This window comes from Panthera leo, chromosome F2 (genome assembly GCF_018350215.1).
Source record: "Panthera leo isolate Ple1 chromosome F2, P.leo_Ple1_pat1.1, whole genome shotgun sequence".
Classification (NCBI taxonomy): domain Eukaryota; kingdom Metazoa; phylum Chordata; class Mammalia; order Carnivora; family Felidae; genus Panthera; species Panthera leo.
Genome location: NC_056695.1, coordinates 23,949,450 through 23,969,121, shown reverse-complemented (window position 1 = coordinate 23,969,121; position 19,672 = coordinate 23,949,450). Strand labels below are relative to the sequence as shown.

The following is a 19,672-nucleotide window of genomic DNA, read 5'->3' as shown; positions in this document are numbered from 1 at the left end:
ACTCTACTCTCCATGGTTTGGAGCAGGGGAGATTTGATCAGTCAGCAGGAGTCAGCAGGAGATTTGATCCCGTGTTTTGAAAACCAGGCTTTGCATCAAGCTGCACAGAACTTGCTCACCCTTTTCATTTCCCTTGAAAGGACTGAGGCAATATACGGGTGGTTTCATCCATGTCGTCGTCATTGATCTCTCACAATATGACCATAAAACTTGCAGTTGGAGGCGTGTGACCACGATCACAGCATTTTCCTCCCCAGACCGCAGACAGCTTGCATGTCCGTGTGTGATTAACAAGGTGCCGCCCTTGCTGACTCGCCCTTTGTGCTCCGTGTAGGACCGCACACGCACGAGCGAAAGCTGACGCCGCTGACCAGGCAGCTCAGGCTGCCCGCCAGGAGTGTGACATCGCAAGAGCTGTGGCCAGGGAGCTGTCGCCGGACTTCTACCAACCAGGTGAGACTGTTGTCCGGTGATGGGAGAGGTAGGGGTATTGCCTCTGGTTTCCTTTTTTTTTTTTTTTTTTTTTCCCTCCTTAAAGGTCTATGCTTCGTGAATACCAGCAGTACTGCAAAACAAGTAGGTACAAAAAGTCCTAAGCATTTGAAGTCTGAGTGTTAGTGGTGGAGATTTGGCTTATTGCCCAATGTCTCTCCCTTCCTGCCTCCCGACTCCTAGGCCACAAACTTGGAGCTGACAGCAGTAAATGAAATGGGAATCTAAAAGAAGCATCTGATTCTAAGAAACGGTGCTAGTGTGTTAGTGACCACTGCAGATGTTGTAACAAATCTCCAAAATCAGAGGCACGTATAACAATACCATTAGCAGTAGTAAAGAAATGAGCTAGTAACTACTGTGACTAATTTTTTTAATATACTTGAACTAAAGTTCAAAGGACTGTGGTTAGGTAAGGAAGTAAATCACTTAAAAACAGATTAATTTGCACAGATTAAGAGGAAATTCCAGGTCATAGTAGAAGAAATTAAAATAACCTCAAAAAAAATCAATCCAGATCATCTATCTCTCAAATGTCTTAAAATAGCAATATACAAATATTTGCAGTAGGTTTAAATATTTAAGTCCCTTTTAGTGGTTTCCTAGTAGATTGTTTCTATCCCTTTCTATAATGCTCGCCTCTTTTTTATATATGTTTCTTCATTGTTTTAGAACCCACAGTTCCCTAGTGTTTGAGGGGTCAACAGATTTCTAGATGAAGGGATCAAAATCAATGCTTTAAATTTCTTAGTATCACAATTTATAGTTTCTTGGTAAAGAATCTTTCCACACTGGTTTCTGTTAAGCTGGAAAACAAGCACCCTGCACAACACAGGTGTTCAATCCATGTTTGCTTCCAATAAACGTCCTAGAATCCTGGAGCCCACAGGGCACTGTAACTAAATGAACAAGGCAGGTCCAAGTGCACAGAATAACAAGATCCATACCAAAGCTACAAACTTGGCTGTAATAAAGGATGGAGGAATGAGAATGAGGGACATGGTGATTTTTTTTTTCCTACGAAGAATGAAGACCGGGTAAAAGGCTGGGTTGAGAAGACCCCGTTCTTCTAGGAGAATGGAGAGGGGCCCAGTCTAGCCGCTGAGCGCTAGGGCTGTCAGAGTACCTTCCATAGTAGTTCACTTCCAGGGAGACAACCACAGTCATGGGGGTTTTCTTTCATGTGCCTCCTTTTTAAACCTCTGGGTGAGATTTCAGCCATTTAATACATGCATATATTTCTAAGAAAGGGAAACTCTGCTCATTGCAGTGACCGCTGCTAGGAATAAACTATGTTCTGGTGTGAAATGAACTCACACTTCTCTGGTGCCTAAGTACGTCAGTCACTACCTGTTGGTGTGAGAGCTGCAGACAGAGTTCAGCCACCCAGGAGGGACCGTCCTTTGCCCTCCCCAGTGACACTGCCATTGGGAAGCAGCTCAGCAGTCAGGAGCTAGTGCCGCTTCATGGAGGAGCCCTGGGCTGGAGCTACTTGGAAAGCAGACAAACTTAGTATTGTTGTCTGTTGTTAATTCTCCTGGGGAATAGCGTCCCAATAGATTTCTGTTAGGTGTTACCAAGAGGTAAGTGATACTGAAGGTCATCTCAGTTGCCCAGACTAAATGGTTTTAAAAGCCTTTTATGGCATAAAAGCATTGGAGGGAAAAAAAATATTGTGGGAAAATGTAATTCCAGCCTCGGAGCTAACATGCCAGCTTCATACACGCAAGTTGTCCATCAGTAATGAATACATCACAGTAGCACGAGATGACAACGGGTCTATTGGAGACAAGAGCTAAGGGGAAGGCTGCAATCCCCTTTGACCCATAGCCAACTCTTCCTTCAGCAGCTGGATAGAAAGCCTTTTCTGTACTAAGTATTATTGATCTTCTCAAGGGAGCATAACTCAAGCTTTCCACTCTGCATTTATAGGGTGATCAAATCAGATAGACATTTCTAAAAGGGCTTTCAAGTCCTTTTTCTAAGTCAGGCTGCTCATTTAATTCACATATCTTAGATATAAATATTTCCATTGTTTGAAACGCATTTGTCGTACATAGAAGCTGTTGGCCCTGGAATAAAGGAGGTCTGTTGTAGCTTACACTTTGAACACTTTCTCAGGAGCAGGCAGTATTTTCAGATATTTACCATCTTAGTTAAATCTAATGCTTTTAGTTCAAAACCACATTATTCTACAGTTCAGTTAAAAACTAAGAGAAAAATAGGAGCATGTGGGATGGCTTTGTCACTCAAAGGGTTAAGTTCTAATGAGTAACAGAAAGCATACCTGTGGAGGTATGTGAATGTATGTGTAGATAATTGCACGTGTACACACACAGAAACCTACACTGTCATGTGTGAGCGGCACGGCAAGGCATCCCCCAGGAACTCAGAAATGAGAGTTCCCTCTGAGAGTGAAATATTAAAATGAGCCTGTGATGCTGCACAAAGATATACAAAGTGAGCATAAGTAATAGCACAGCTGTATCACAGCAAGATTTCTTTGTAACCTAAGTGTATTAAAACATCTAAACAATTGGTCACGGAAAGTAGTATAGAGAAAAAAAAAAGAAAAAGCCACAGAGGCAAAAATTGGCAAAGCCCACCCAAACACTGTCCAGAGGACAGAGAAGCTATGGCCAGAACCTTGGAGTATTGCAGTGGAATTGGCAGGGACGTTTGTGTTATGGGGCAGGATGCAGGGAACTGTGGCCAACCGTGTATGGCCTTATTGGCAAGATCATCCGACTGGGGAAATGGATGCATCAGCCCTGCTCAGCCTGATGCCTGTAGATATTTGATTGATCTCATGCGTCTTGTCCTGAGTCCATGCTCACTGTAACCTTCTGATTTCGGGTGAGCTTGTCATGGAGGTCTGCCATCAGGAACAGCATGCACTGGCGTTCCCGGAGTAAGCCCCTTGGCCTGTGTCATGTTTACATTGCCCATTGTGAACTAATGACTTGACCTTCTGGTGTTATACATCAGGATTGTGAGCTCTGGTGATGTGATTCTGCCCCAGGGGATGGCTCTACTTCAAAGTGCTGATGAAATTGGGTTTCTAAGCCAGGAAAGCTGAGATGAGATTTTGCATGACCGCTAGGGAAGTGGAGGGGAGGATGACTGGGAAACTATGTGGTGGTTCTTTGTCCCACTGTTTACATTTCCTTTCCATCAAGATGCTTAATTGTTTTTAATTCCAAGTGATATTAAGTAAGGTGTAAAACTTATATTTTTATCAATTGGGAGTGACTGGGCTAAAAAAGACTGAAAAACACTGCCCCAGAATGTGGTAAAGATATTTACTTTGAGCCCTCTTAAGAGATTGCCAGCTTATTCCCTAGGCAACATCCTCAGCAAGTTTTGCCTTCCTATGTTTAAGCATGTGTATTAGTCAGCCCGGCTGCTGTAACAAAGTAAAATACTACAGACTGGGTGGCTTAAGCAACAGACATTTATTTCTCACAGTTCTGGAAGCTGGAAGTCCAAGATCACAGTGCCAGTATGGTTGAGTTCTGGTAGAGAGCCATCGACCTGGCTTACAGATGGCCTTCTTCTCCCTCTCTTCACATGGCTTTCCTGGGTACATGTGTATGGAGAGAGAGAGAGAACTGTGGTTTCTCTTCCTCTTTAATGAGGGCACTGGGGTGCCTGGGTGGCTCTGTCAGTTGAATGTCTGACTCTTGATTTCATCTCAGGTCATGATCTTGTGGTTCATGGGGTTGAGCCCCACGTGGAGCTTCAATGCTGACTGTGTGGAGCCTGCTTGGAATGCTCTCTCCCTCTCTTTCTGCCCCTTCCCTGCCCATGCTCTCCTGTCCCTTTCTCCAAATAAATAAACCAACAATAATAATAATAATAATAATAATAATAATAATAATAAGGGCACTAATACTATCATGAAGGTCTCACCTTCATAACCTAATGTAAACCTACTTACCTCCCAAAAGCCGCACCTCCAAATACGAACACATTGGGGGTTGGAGCTTCAGCATATGAATTGCAGGAGACACATACATTGAGTCCATAATAGCATGTATGTGCACACACATACACTCTGTATATTATTTAAAGTAAAAGTGAAGTCTTTAGGTTATTATGAGCCAGGGTTAACTAAGGTCACGTTTGTGGTATGAATGATAAATCTTTAGAAATCAAAGCATATTTTCATTATTTAATGGTCTATGCTTATCATTAATATGTAGTATTTTTGGTTAAGAAAAGGGAAGTATCCTGAAACAGATGACTTCTAAACTCACTTTCCAAAACCCAGAATTCAGAGTAACTGTTTTCATAGCAAAAGGGAAATACAGGATGCCTGGGTGGCTCAGTCAGTTAAGCATCTGACTCTTGATTTTGGCTTGGTTCATGATCTCCTGGTTCATGAGTTCGAGCCCCATGTCGGGCTCTGTGCTGACAGCACAGCGCCTGCTTGGTACTCTCTCTCCTGTCTCTCCCCCTCCCCCTGCTTGTGTGCTCTTTCTCTCTCTCTCTCTCAAATATTTTAAAAAATATTTTAAAATATTTAAAAATGATCTATTGACATGAAATTAATAATTCATGAGTTTGGTTATTCTTACCGCTTACTCATTTCAGTATATTCGGTTCCACAAGCGTGTGCTAAGAGCCAGCCCTGCGCAAGGCAGCGGAATGGACGTACCACAGCCTGCAGACAAGAGCTCCATGGCTACGTTCAAAGAAGTAGCAGTGTTTTTAAGGATGGGACTCTGAAGTCCTGTAGGAAACGGCTGTTCTTTCCACATAGAATATAAAAGTAATCCTGCTACCACTTATATAATCTGTTTAGAATCTTCCAATCTTTACTGATTGGCAGTCTCCACAGAAAATATCTGATTTCTATTTAATGACTTCTGACGTTGCCATAAAGTATTTGCTATCCGCCCGGTCCTTGCAGACATTTGTTTGGGGGAGTCTTCATGGCACTGCTTCTGCCCATACCCAGCCCTCCACGGCTCACCTGTGAGGAACTAGGTGCATACCCTGCTGTTACCATCTGCCGTATCTGTTCAGGGCCTCCATGCCAACTGTAGCAAGTAACCTCTCAGTGTTGGTGGATGACACGTGCTGAATGTTGTTTGATGTCGTGTGGCCTGTATCTGACTTCTTCCTCATATGAATCCCTGGGGTGGGGGAAGAGTCCCTCAGGATTCATAGATACGGTCTGTAAAAATAGATGAAAATGCTTACTGCAACAACTATCAACATGTATCTTAATTTTGCTTCCTGGAAATATTCTGACAAGTCTTTTTTAAATTTTTTTAATGTTTATTTATTTTAGAGAAACAAAGCATGAGCAGGGGAGGGGCAGAGAGAGACGGAGACACAGAATTCAAAGCAGGCTCCAGGCTCTGAGCTGTGTCAGCACAGAGCCCAATGTAGGGCTCGAACTCACCAACCATGAGATCATGACCTGAGCCGAAGTTGGACACTTAACCGACTGAGCCACTCAGGTGCCCCCTGACCAGTCTTTTTAATGAACTACTGTGGCTCCTCAATCCTGTGTCGCTGGTGTGGCCCTGCCTGACCCACGTTACTCCACAGAACAAGCAGCAAGCGCAACACATGCCTTCCAAGAAGATAGTCCAGGAAAAACTTCTGTCCTCTGCGTTATATGTCTTGTTTAAAAAAGCATTTAATCTCACTCTAGAAAATCTAACTGTATATCCTCCTTCCTGGCCAGTCTCCACATGACTACACCATGTTGGAACCATTGCCAGCTGGATGTAATCATGTAAGGCTGGCGTTAGGTCCATCTCTAGTCAATGTTTTTTTTGTTTGTTTTGGGGTGTTTTTTTTGGCATGCTGTTAAATGGCTGTATCTGGGTACATTAGAATCACCTGGAGCATTTGTTAAACATCAAGATTTCAAGGCTGCACTTTATAGTTATTCAAAGTCTCTGGGAATCATATCCCAGGTGCCTCTGATAGGCAGCAAATACGGAGCCACTGCTTTACAGTACATTTATTTTCTTACCTAGCCATTTATTAATGCATAGTAAAGTTGAGAATTTTTTTAAGATGTAAAGTAGGCCCTAGAATGTACGTCCACCACTCTAGTAATTTTTTTTTTGTCATAAACTTGACATACAGTGTTCATGTCAGGTGTACAACACTGTGATTGATATGACCATCCTATGCATTCTGCAAGCCTCACCTTAAGTGTAGTTACCATCAAAGTTATTACAGTGTTACTGCAATATTGACTATATTCCCTGTGCCGTCATTTCCATCCCCTTGATTTATTTAGTTTTTACCTCTTAATCCCCTTCACCTGTCTCACCAATGCCCTCTCAACCACCAGTTCTCTTCATAGATTTATGAATCTATTTCTGTTCTTTTTTGTGTGTTGTTTTTTAGATTCCACATATAAGTCAAATCATATGGTATTTGTCTTTCTCTGACTTACCTCACTTAGCAAAATACTCACTAGGTCTGTCCATTGTTGTCACAGATGGCAAGATCTTATTCTTTTTTATGGCTGAGTAATATTCCTCTGTGTGTGTGTTTGTACCTCATATTACTTACTGATTCATATATAAATGGACACTTGGGTTACTTCCACATCTTGGCTACTGTAAATGCTGCAGTAAACATAGGGGTGCATATATCTTTTTGAATTAGTGTTTCTCTTTTCTTGTGGCAAACACCCAGTAGTGGGATTACTACTGTAGCGTATGGTATTTCTACTTTTAATTTTTTGACGAATGTCTGTACTGTTTTCCACAGTGTCTGCACCAATTTATATTTCCACCAACAGTGCACAAGAGTTCCATTTATTTATTGATTGATTGATTGATTGAGAGAGAGAGAGAGAGAGAACTAGAGAGCAAGTGGGATAGGGGCAGAGAGAGAGGGAGACAGAATCCCAAGCGGACTCTGTACCGTCAGCACAGAGCCCGGTGTGGGGCTCAAATTCACGAACCAGGAAATGACCTGAGCCAAAGTCAACAGTCAGATGCTTATTAACCAACTAAGCCACCCAAGTACCCCAAGGGTTCCTTTTTCTCCATACCTTCAACATTTATTATTTCTTGTCTTTTTGATACTAGCTAGCTATTCCTACTGGTGTGAGGTGACATCTCATTGTGGTTTTGATTTGCATTTCCTTGATGATTAGTGATATTGAGCATCTTTTCATGTGTCTGTTGGCCATTTATATATCTCTTTGGAAAAATGTTTGTTCAGGTCCTCTGCCCATTTTTTAATCAGATTATTTTGGGGTTTCGGTGTTGAGTTGTAGGAGTTCTTTATATATTTTGGAAATTAACCCCTTAATCAGATATATCATATGGAAATATCTTCTCCCATTCAGTAGATTGCCTTTTCATTTTGTAGATGGTTTCTTTCTCTATGCAAAAGATTTTTATTTTGGTGTAGTCCCAATATTTTATTTTTGCTTTTGTTTTCCTTGCCTCAGGAGACGGATCTAGAAAACCTTTGCTAAGGCCAATGCCCAAGAGCTTACTGCCTGTTTTATTAGTTTTATAGTTTCAAATCTGATGTTTGGGTCTTTAAACCATTTTGAGTTTATTTTTGTGTCTTGTATAAGACAGTCATCCAGTTTCATTCTTTTGCATGTAGATGGCCAGTTTCCCCAACACCATTTATTGAACAGACTGTCTTTTCCTTATTGTATATTCTTGCCTTCTTTATCCTACACTGACCATATAAGCATAGGTACAATTCTGGGCTCTCTATTCGGTTCCCTTGATCTATGTGTTTCTTGTTGTGCCTATACCATACTGTTTTGCTTACTATATAGCGTTGCAGTATAGCTTGAAATCTGGGATTGTGATGCCTCTGGTGTTTGTTTGTTTTTTCAAGATTGCTTTAGCTATTTGAAGTCTTTTGTGGTTCCATACAAATTTAAGGACTATTCCAGTTCTATGAAAAATACTATTGGTATTTTGATAGGGATCTGTAGATTGCTTTGGGTAGTATGGACATTTTAATAATACTAATTCTTCCAGTCCATGAGCATGGGATATCTTTTCATTTGTATCACCTTCAGTGTCTTTCCTCAGTGTCTTATAATCTTCAGAGTACAGGTCTTTCACTTCCTTGCTTAAATTTATCCCTAGGTATTTTATTCTTTTTGATACAGTTGTAAATGTGATTCTTGTCTTAATTTCTCTTTCTGCTACTTCATTATTAGTATATAGAAACACAACATATTTCTGTATATTGTGTAACCTGCAACTTAACTGAATTCATTTACTAGTTCTGATAGTTTTTTGGTGGAGCCCTTAGGATTTTCTATATATAGTATCATGTTATCTGCAAATAGTGACAGTTTATTTCTTCCTTACAAATTTGGATAAATCCTAAATTTGTAAGCTGCACTGTTACGGTCTCATATTTTCCAAATGAAGCACATGGGCTTTGTGACAGCTTTATTTCTCATGGTTCAGTGACTGTATCTTTTCCTCACAACTTTAAGAACGTATAAGCAATCGTGTTTGCCAGAGTCTGTTTTTTCTCCACTCTCTTCTGTATGGCTATTTAAGTTAAATATTAACTTTAGATTTGATCTTTAGATTTGCAAAAATAACTTTTGCTTGTACCCCTTAGATTGAAGACATTAAAAGAACTCTGTGGGACACCTGGGTGTTGAGTACCCAGTCAACTCAGTTGAGCATCTGACTTCAGTTCAGGTCATGATCTCATGGTTCATGAGTTCGAGCCCCACATGAGGCTCACTGTTATCAGCACAGAGCCTGCTTCAGATCCTCTGTTCCCCCTCTGTCTCTGCCCCTCCCCCACTCTTGCTCTGCCTCTCTCTCTCTCTCAAAAATAAATAAAATGTTAAAAAAATAAAAATAAAAGTACTTCGTAATTTCTGTATTTCCGTAATGCTGTAAAATTGAATAATAGTGAAGTATATATAAAACCAACCAACTCTGATGAAATTTTGAGTAGAAGGAGTCAGAGAAAAAGTATGTAAGGAACACACTGCCTCAAACTCTATCAGATAATATCCCTTATCACAGGAGGGTAGGAGGGGTTTTATAAAAAAATAAATCTGCCATAGAATAATGAGGTTCTTTCTCCATGAAACACCAGCGTAAATGATCCTAATGGGTTTTTTGAAATAGGGGCAAATCTGTTGATGAAAGGTCACTTTCTGGTGCCGCTGCCACTTCTTTCTCTTGGTGGAGGTATGTGCTGGTCACAGCACCAAGAAAGAATTCAGAAACAGGAAGATCTCACCTTTTGAGGGATTTGCAGATCCCCCTTTCTCTTTGCTCCACTGAGATACCTTTTCTGGGCCAGGAATTCATACTTTCAAAGAAAATTGCCAAATTTATTTTTTTTTTTTTATTTTTTTTTTTTGAGAGAGAGAAGGGGCAGAGAGTTAGGAGAGAGAATCCCAAGCACACTAAGCACAGTTCCCCATGTGGGGCTTGATCTCACGAACTATGAGATCATGACCTGAGCTGAAATCAAGAGCCAGACACTTCACTGACTGAGCTACCCAGGCACCCCGAAAATTGCCAAGTTTAAAAGGGGTGGTAGCCTTTGAGGGAGCTTATCAGGTTTAGAGAAGAAAGCACAATTGGTGACATAGGATTTTATCCTATTTGGGAAGTTTGCATCCTTCAAACTTCTGGAGGATGGAAAGTGGGATAATGCTGTTTGCTATGTTTTCACCCCTGAATATAACCTGTAATTGTGGATCCTTGGGAATTGTCATTTCTTGGCTTAAGATATTACATTATATGTTGAATTACATTTTGTCTTAAGGAAACACAGGAGCTATGTGATTTTAGGTTTTCAGCTACTATAGCTATTTTCACATCAGATTGGGATAATAATGCCTGCTTCCTAAGATTTTGGTGAGGCTTTAAGCTTTGGGAAATAACTTGTATAAATAGTACATAGTCTCATAACAATAAGTTACTACTCAGCACAGGAAGAGCAATTAAAAGTCTAAGTGGACAGTATGTATTTTAAGTATTAAGGATAATTGTTCTTAAGCTCCTCTGTAAATCCTTTAAGTTTGGTGTGAGGGATGGGAGTGGAGGACAGGAAGGAAAGTGAACAGATGCCAATTTCTGTAAACAAATTGGTGGGGTGGTTTCTCCCTATTTACTCAAGAGATGATGTTGTCAGCTCTTGCCTGTTTGCAGAGAAAAGAGCCACCTGCACTCTGTGACCTCAGGAGATGAGAGTGGCTGATTATCCACAACAAGAACCTGTATCTCCCACTCCCCTTCACCCATTTTGCCCCTCCCACACCCTCCTCCCCTCTGGCAACCATTAGTTTGTTCTCCATATTTATGAAGCTATTTCTGCTTTTTGTTTGTTTTGCTTTTTAGATTCCTCATGTAAGTGAAATCATGTGGTATTTCATGTGGACTTATTTCACTTAGCATAATATCCTATAGGTCCATCCATATTATCACAAATGTAAAAAATCTTATTTTTCATTGCTGAGTAATACTTCAGTATTTCTATATATGACGTTTTTATCCGTTCATCTATCAAGGGACACTTGGGTTGCTTCCATATCCTGGTTATTGTAAGTAATGCTGCAGTGAACATAGAGGTGCATATATCTTTCAAATTAGTATTTTCATTTTATATGGGTAAATACCCAATAGTGGAATTACTGAATCATATGGTATTTCTGTTGTTAATTTTTTGAGGAACCTCCATACTGTTTTCCACAGTGGTTACACCAATTTATGTTTCTACCAACAGTGCGGAACGGTTCCTTTTTCTCCACTTTCTCACCAATGCTTACTTCTTGTCTTTCTGATACCACCCATTCTGAAAGATGTAAAGTGACTGTGGATTTGATTTGCATTTCCCTAATGATTAGTGTTGCTGAGCATTTTTTCAAGTGTCTGTTAGCCATCTGTATGTCTTCTTTGGGAAAATGTCTGTTCAGGTCCTCTACCCATTTTTCAATCAGATTGTGGTGTTTGGGGAGTTGAGTTGCCTAAGTTCTTTCTATGTTTTGGACATTAACCCCTCATTAGATATATCATTTGGAAGTATCCTCTTCCAGTTTTAGCAGGTTGCCTTTTTGATTTGTTCGTTTCTTCTTTGCAAAAGCTTTCTTTTTTTTTTTTTTTTTTTTTTTGCAAAAGCTTTTTATTTTGGTGTAGTCCCAATAGTTTATTGTTGCTTTTGTTTCTCTTGCCTAGAAAAGTGTTGGCTAAGGCTGATGCCAAACAGATTATTGCCTATGTTTTCTTCTAGGAGCTTTATGGTTTCAAGTCTCACATTTAGGTCTTTAATCTGTTTTTATTTTTGTATATGGTGTAAGAAAATGGTCTAGTTTCATTCTTTTGCTTGTAGTCATCCAGTTTTTCCAACAGCCATTTATTGAAGGAACTGTCTTTTCCTTACTCTATATTCTTGCCTCCTTTGTCATAGATTAGTTGACCATATAAGCATGGATGTCTGGGCTCTCTATTCTGTTCCAGTAATATATTTTTGTGCCAGTACAATACTGTTTGATTACTATAGTTTTGGTAGTGTATCTCAAAATCTGGAATTGTGATACCTCCAGCTTTGTTCTTTTTCAGGATTGTTTTTGGCTGAATATTCAAGGTCTTCTGTAGTTCTGAACAAATTTTAGGATTATTCTTGTTCTGTGAAAAATGCTATTGTTATTTTGATAGGGATTGCATCGATTCTGTAGATTGCTTTGTATAGTATGGTTATTTTAACAATATTAATTCTTCCCACCCATGAGCATGGAATATCTTTCCCTTGTGTTATCAGTTTCTTTAATCAGTGTTTTTGGTGCACTTGTAAATGCAATTGTTTTCTTAATTTCTTTCTGCCACTTTGTTAGAAATTGTTAATAGGGGCGCCTGGGTGGCCCAGTCAGTTAAACGTCCAACTTCAGTTCAGGTCACAATCTCGCGGTTTGTGAGTTTGAGCCCCACTTTGGGGCTGACAGCTTAAAGCTGGAACCTGCTTCAAATTCTCTCTCTCTCAAAAACTGAATAAACATTACAAAAAAATTTTCTTTAAATGTTTCTATACAAATTATTAGTATATAAAAATACAACAGATTTCTGTATATTAATTTTGTATCCTGCAACTTCTGAATTCATTTGTTCTAATAGTTTTTTGGTGGAGTGTTTAGGGTTTTCTATATATAGTATCTTGTCTTTTGCAAATAGTAAGTTTATATCTTCGTTACCAATTTGTATGCCTTTAATTCTTTTTCTTAATCTGATTGATATAACTAGAACTTCCAGAACTAGGTTCAATAGAAGGGGCAAGATGGACATTCTTAACTTATTTCTGATCTTAGAGAATAGCTCTTAGTTTTTCACCACTGAATATGTTAGCTATGGGCTTGTCATATATGGCCTTTATTATGTTGAGGTATGATCCCTTTAAACTCATTTGTTGGCAGTTCTTATGAGTAAATGATGAATTTTGTTAAATGTTTTTTCTTCATCTATTGAGATGATCATACAATTTTTATCCTTAATTTTGTTAATGTGGTATATAACATGGATTGATCTGCAAATATTGAATCATCCTTGCATCCCCCAGAATAAATCCCAGTTGCTCATGGTGAATGATTCATTTAATGTGTTGTTAAATGAAGTTTGCTGATGTTTTGTTGGGTATTTGCATCTGTATGCATCATATCTATTGGCCTGTATTTTTTTTGTAATGTCTTTGTCTGGTTTTGGTATGAGGGTAATTCTGGCCATGTAGAATAAATTTGGAAGCTTTACTTCCCCTTCTATTTTTTGGAACAATTTGAGGAGACTGTGTATTAACTCTTCTTTAAGTATTTGGTAGAATTCACCTTTTGAATGCATCTAGTCCTGGACTTTATTTTGGGGGAGTTTTTTGATTACCATTTCAATTTCATTACTAGTAATTGATATGTTCAGACTTTCTATTTCTTCTTGGGGCACCTGGGTGGCTTAGTCAGTTAAGTGTCCAACTCTTGATTTCAGCTCAGGTCATGATCTCACAGTTCGTGGGATGAAGCACTGCATAGAACTCTGCGCTGAGCCTGCTTGGGATTCTCTTTCTCCCTCTCTCTCTGCCCCTCCCCTGCTTGTGCACAAGCTCTCTCTAAATAAACAAACATTGAAAAAAGATTTTCTGTTTATTCCTGATTCAGTTTCGGAAGATTATATGCTTTTAGGAATTTATCCATTTCTTCTAGATTATCCAATTTGTTGGCATATAATTTTTTGTACTAGTCTCTTTTAATCTTTCATATTTGTGTGGTGCTGGTTGTTCCCCCTGTATTTCTATTTTTTCCTTTCATTTTTCTTAGGAGTCTGGCTAAATGTTTATCAGTTTTGTTTGATTTTTTTCTGTTGTATATTTACTCACCATTTCCTTTATTTCTGCTCTGATCCTTATTATTTCCTTCCTTCTACCAACTTTAGACTTTATTCCATTTTTCTAGTTCCTTTAAGTATAAGGTTAGATTGAGATCTTTCTTGAGGTATTGTAACCTGTATTGCTAACCTGTATTGAGATCTTTCTTGAGGTAACCTGTATTGCTATAAATTTACCTCTTAGAAGTGCTTCTGCTGTATCCCAAAGATTTAGATCACTGTGTTTTTGTTTTCATTTGTCTCCGTGTATTTTTTTATTTCCTCTTTATTTGTTGACCCATTGGTTGTTTAGCAGCATGTTGTTTAGTCTCCACATGTTTGTGGGTTTTTCCTTTTTTTTTTTTTTTTTTTTTTTCTTATAATTGATTTCTGGTTTCACACTGTTATGGTCAGGATTTTAATCTTCTTAAATTTATTGAGATTTGTTTTGCAGCCTAACATGTGATCTGGCCTAGAGAATGTTCCATGTGCACTTGAAAAGAATGTATGTTCTGTATATAATCTGTTAAATCCATCTGGTCTAATGTATCATTCAAAGACACTGTTCCCTTATAAAGGGACAAAATGACAGTAATGTAATAACAGTAGGAGACTCTAACACCCACTTGGGTAGATCATCCAGGCAGAAAATAAATATCTGTTAATATTTGCTTTATGTATTCAGGTGTTCCAGTGATGGGTGCATAGATGTTTACAATTGTTATATCCTCTTGTTGGATTGATCCCTTTATCATTATGTCATGCCCTTCTTTGTGTCTTGTTACAGTCTTTGTTTTGTCTGATGTAAGTATTGCTATCCCAGCTTTTTATAAGTACATATCTATCAATAATTACTTTAAATAGTCTAAATGCTCCAAAAGACAGAGTAAAGGGATGGATGGAAAACAAGACCCATTTATATCTATATGCCTACAAGAGACTCACTGTAGACTGAAAATGAAGGAAAGAGTAGGAAGATACTCCATGCAAATGAAGCAAAAAAATAAATAAATAATAAGTCCAACTAGCAACACTTTCTTGAAAGGCAGATTTTTCCATATGTAAAGATAACATGATTGTTGTAAACAAACCTAAAGTATTTAGAAAAAGAAAAAAAAATCCTGGGACTACAGAGTCAAAGACAACAACTGCATTGTCATGACTTTAATGCTGACAGCCCCTGTGAAGAGACTCCATGAAGTTTGAATGACCCATTGAGGAAGTTGCGTTAAAAATGTCATCTGCGGGTTCTATTCTTACTTACGCAGTAGACGCTTTATTAAATGTCAGTTTATTAAATAATTTAAATATTTTAATATACTAAATGGACTCTTGTCTGTTTAGTAGAGTATGTACTCTGTGTTCTAATTATGCCACATAATTTGAATATGCAGATTAATTCTGGTGTTATCACCAGTGCTGCATCAACCTGAATTTCACCTCGGTGTTCTGCAAGCAGGCAGGAATGATGCAATTATTAGAGAAGTCAAAACTGTTTAACTTTTATAGCTATCACAATAGTATAAATAATGGTAAATGTTAACATTTTCAGCAACAAATAATCTTTTCCCCTGGGAAATGAAGTGTGCTCATGCTTAATCCAAGCCTTGTCAATATTTTTAAAGGAAAAGAAACAAGAGGAATGGCTAATCTGACTAGCAAAAAATGCATATAGATAGCCCTAAGGAACAATCCTTAACGCCTTGCTTTTATTTTATTACCTTCCCTTCTGTTGTCAATTTTTCCCCAGGCCCAGATTATATCAAACAGAGATTTCAGGAAGGTGTAGATGCTAAAGAAAATCCAGAAGAAAAAGTACCAGAAAAGCCACCTACACCAAAGGAATCTCCTCATTTTTATCGCAAAGGCACGACACCCCCCAGGTCTCCTGAAGCAAGTCCCAAACAAAGCCACTCTCCCCAGCCCTCCTCCCCGAAACCCACGAAGAAGCAGAACCCTAGCTCAGGGGCAAGACTCAACCAAGACAAACGGAGTGTGGCTGATGAGCAGGTGACAGCCATCGTCAACAAGCCTTTGATGTCAAAGCCTCCCACGAAGGAGGTGGGAGCCATGGTGCCCCTTTCCAAGTACTCTGGCCGCCACCACATCCCTAACCCCAGTAACGGGGAGCTGCATTCTCAGTATCACGGCTACTACGTGAAACTGAACGCCCCCCAGCACCCCCCGGAAGACATGGAGGAAGATGAAGGATCGAGCCAGTCTTCCTCAGCGCTGGTGCACAAGCCATCACCCAACAAGTGGAGTCCCCCTAAATCTGTGACAAAACCAGTTGCCAAAGAAAGCAAAGCTGAGCCAAAAGCTAAGAAGTCTGAACTTGCTATACCAAAGAATCCAGCAAGCAACGATTCATGCCCTTCTTTGGAAAAAGAAGCCAATTCGGTAAGTTGTGCAAGATGTGTTTTTTCTTTCTTTTGGTTCTTTTCAGGTAGTGGCATAGGATAACTTGCATCTCGATGACAGCTCGGCTAGCGAAAGTTCTGATGAATGAACATAGGACTGTATAGGGTAGAGCTTAGCATCTTTGTAGCCTAAGACAGCAAAGAACTGTCAGAGCAGAAATTCCTCCCTGCTGGCTCAGCCACCCACCTTAGACATCATTCAGCTAGCCGGGCTATTGGTGTGTCACATGTTAGCAAGCCTTTACCCACACTTCTTGGTAAGTCTTGTGGTCACTTAGTTTGAGCTGCTGTAACAAAAGTGCCATAAACTAGATGGCTTAAGCAATATTTCTTTCTTGTAATTCTGGAGGCTGGGGAGTCCCAAGATCAAGGTGCCATAGACTTGATGTCTGGCAAGAACCCAATTCCTGGTTCATAGACCGTCTTGCTGTACGTACCCTCACATGGCTGAGAGAGAGAGAAATAGCATACTCTGTGGTGTCTCTTCTCGTGAGGTCCCCACCCTCATGACCCAGGGCCCATCTCCCAAAGGGCTCCCCTCCAAATACCGTCACATTGGGAAGTAGGGTTTCAACATACAAATTTTGGAGAAACACAAACATGTAGTCCTTAACTGTAGCTAAGAAAGGAGTCATGGGACCCTGACCAGGGCCAGCACCTCTCAGAGCCCTAGCTGGGAAGAGGCTTTTCCACTACCATTCACTAGGTTCTCAGCCCTGCTTTTGACCCTCACGAAACACATAAAGGAATGGATGGAAAACAAGACCTATCTGTATGTATATGCGTACAAGAGACTCACTTCAGACCTAAAGAGACAGACTAAAAGTGAAGGAGTAGGAAAAGCTACTCCAGTCAGCATCTTTAGAAAAAAGAACATCTTTGGGGCGCCTGGGTGGCTCAGTCGGTTGAGTGTCCGACTTCAGCTCGGGTCATGATCTCGCAGTTTGTGGGTTCGAGCCCTGCATCAGGCTCTGTGCTGACAGCTCGGAGCCTGCTTTAGATTCTGTGTCTCCCTCTGCCCCTCCCCTGCTCATGCTCTGTCTCTCAAAAATGAACAAACATTAAAAAAATTAAAAAAAAATCTTTTCTAGCTATTGCGAATTATTCCCCTAAATACTTAGTTTGGATTTTACTCAATTAGCCAGGCTTTGCAACTAGAACATTTTCTTTTCAACTACTTGAGAAAATTGCCTTGGTCTTCTAACTTGTCAGAGATTTCAGTTTCCTGGTAAATGCTAGTTTTATTGTCAGTCTGGAGCACTTAAGGTTTTTAATTCTTCAACCATATTATTGCTAATGTCATTTGATAAGCATGTAGAGATTTATTTGTTCAATGATATAAGGAATTCATACTTTATCAAATTCTATAGAGTTTATAAAATCTGGAAGCTGACCAACTGATCTTTTGACCTAGTCACATGTTTTTTGGAACAAAGGTGTTGCTTGTTAAATGTAGCTTAGGGAAGAAGCCACAGCTGACCCAATACTTAGTAATTTCTGAGACTTTTCCGTAAATGTTCAGATTAATAAATTGGGCAACAAGAATATAATACCACTGTAAGTTTTTTTTTCTTTTGTCTGTTAAGTTTAACAGGGTTAAACTGTTTACAATTAAACAGTAACAATGTTAAAAAATTGAAATTCATCTTTTTTATTAACTTACCTTTGATGTTTCTTAGGTTTATTTTGCTAATATTTACAACACTAGTTCTCATCTTTTTAATCATCTAAATATAAATTAGATTAACTGCGTTAACTTCCTGAGAGTCATCCTCCATGGGGATAAATGGTTTTCAAAACAGACTAACTCTATTAGTGCTGGTTTGCCGGACTTACAAGGGTGAAATTCAAACAATGCAAGGCCATATACAGTGTCTTGTAAACTTTCTTTAAAATGTTACTAGTGTGTGATAAATTCACCACCTCCTTTTTAGAAAAAGTTATCTTTTTTACTTCTGTGCAGAACCATCTGATTCTTGGAGGTAGCTGGGCACCCTCCAGCTGGGTAGGTCGGTCTCTAGGGTCCCTTCCACACCTTAAGGTACACGAGGCCTAGCACTCCACAGCCTCTGTGGGTGACAGGAACCAGAAGTCAAGAGTGCCTTGGCACCTCCTTGTGAAGATTTTAACAATTAACCTTCTTTTCCTGATAATAACAGAAAGCTGCCTTTCACACTCCTGGTGACTGCTTTCCTGACAGTTAAGAAGTGATAAAACCGTCATAAAGGTAGTTAATGAACCACCTTTAGAACAAAGGAATAGTGCATACAATTTTGACATAGACACTGTATAAGCTAGAGGTTTACAAATAACTTGAAAGCTCATAGGAGTATTCACAATAAAGCACACACTGGACGGAAAAATCAGACTGAATCGGTGTTCCCGGTGGGCAGCTGAGAGATCTGGTTTGAGTCAGAATCGCCATTTTTAGGCTGGTTGGATACACTGGAATCTGGACTTTTAGTCACCAGCCTATTGACTGAGACAGTATAGGCTGGTGGCTAAGGGTGTGGACTCTGGTGCCAGATTTTCTCTAAGTTCAAATCCCAGTTGTGTTGCTTCTCAGCCATGGGCCCTGGGGCAGGTTTCCTACCTGTTCTGTGAGTTGCTCGTCTCCACTGGTATCATAGTGTTGTTGAGGAGATCAACTGAGTTAGTGCTTCCTTCCACAGTTCTTAGCACAGTGCCTAGCACCTGGATAGGTGCTCAAAAAACAATGGTTATTACGGTTTCAACACTGAAGTTACTAAAGCATAAAATAGTTCACAAATATTCCAATAGATTTGGACCCATTCTCAGGATCACCCTGGATATTGATCTTCTAGAAATAGAGAAAATCTTCTGGGACACAGGCTGACACTAAGCAAATAAGAGAAGGGAGGTGATGCCAAGGGATTACTCTAGCATCCCTTCTCAGGAAACATGTGACTCCTATGGGCCATGGTTGCACATGGACTAATGTCCCAGGGAAACCGTTCTGTGTGGTACCAACATTTTTGTAGGATTTTGCAACATTGACAACTTGTAGGAGCTACGAGAGACATCTTCACAGCCTTATCAAACAGACCAGCAAGGGCTCTCCTAAGCAGGAATCTTGACTCCTTCTGAGAACTACCTGCACTTTTTCTTACCCTTTACTCTCTTCCAAGTCTATTTTGAAATTTACCTAATCTTGCTTTTCAATTGTTATAAAACTTTAAGGCATCCCTTGAAGTTACACACACCCTGAAACCCTAAAAACAGTAAATATGTAAAAACTTGGCTATTAATACTAAATTATGTGCTTTCCACGTTTTTAGAGAAGTTTTAGATTTAACATAAACTGTAGTAGCTCACCAGACTATTCCTCACAGTTTTAAAAGAGGAATAGTCTTTTGAAGGAAAAACGGTAAATTTCTTGAGCTAGAACTTCTTTCCACATTT

The 19,672-nt window shown here is 39.5% G+C and overlaps 1 protein-coding gene across 1 annotated transcript in view; it reads left to right on the top strand.

Moving 5' to 3' along the window:
- The window catches only part of JPH1 (junctophilin 1), a 122,119-nt gene that overhangs the window by 58,229 nt on the left and 44,218 nt on the right, over positions 1 to 19,672 (top strand). The window contains 2 exon segments of the mRNA XM_042923738.1: positions 335 to 453; positions 15,580 to 16,229. Coding sequence (XP_042779672.1) covers positions 335 to 453; positions 15,580 to 16,229 — 769 coding nt within the window.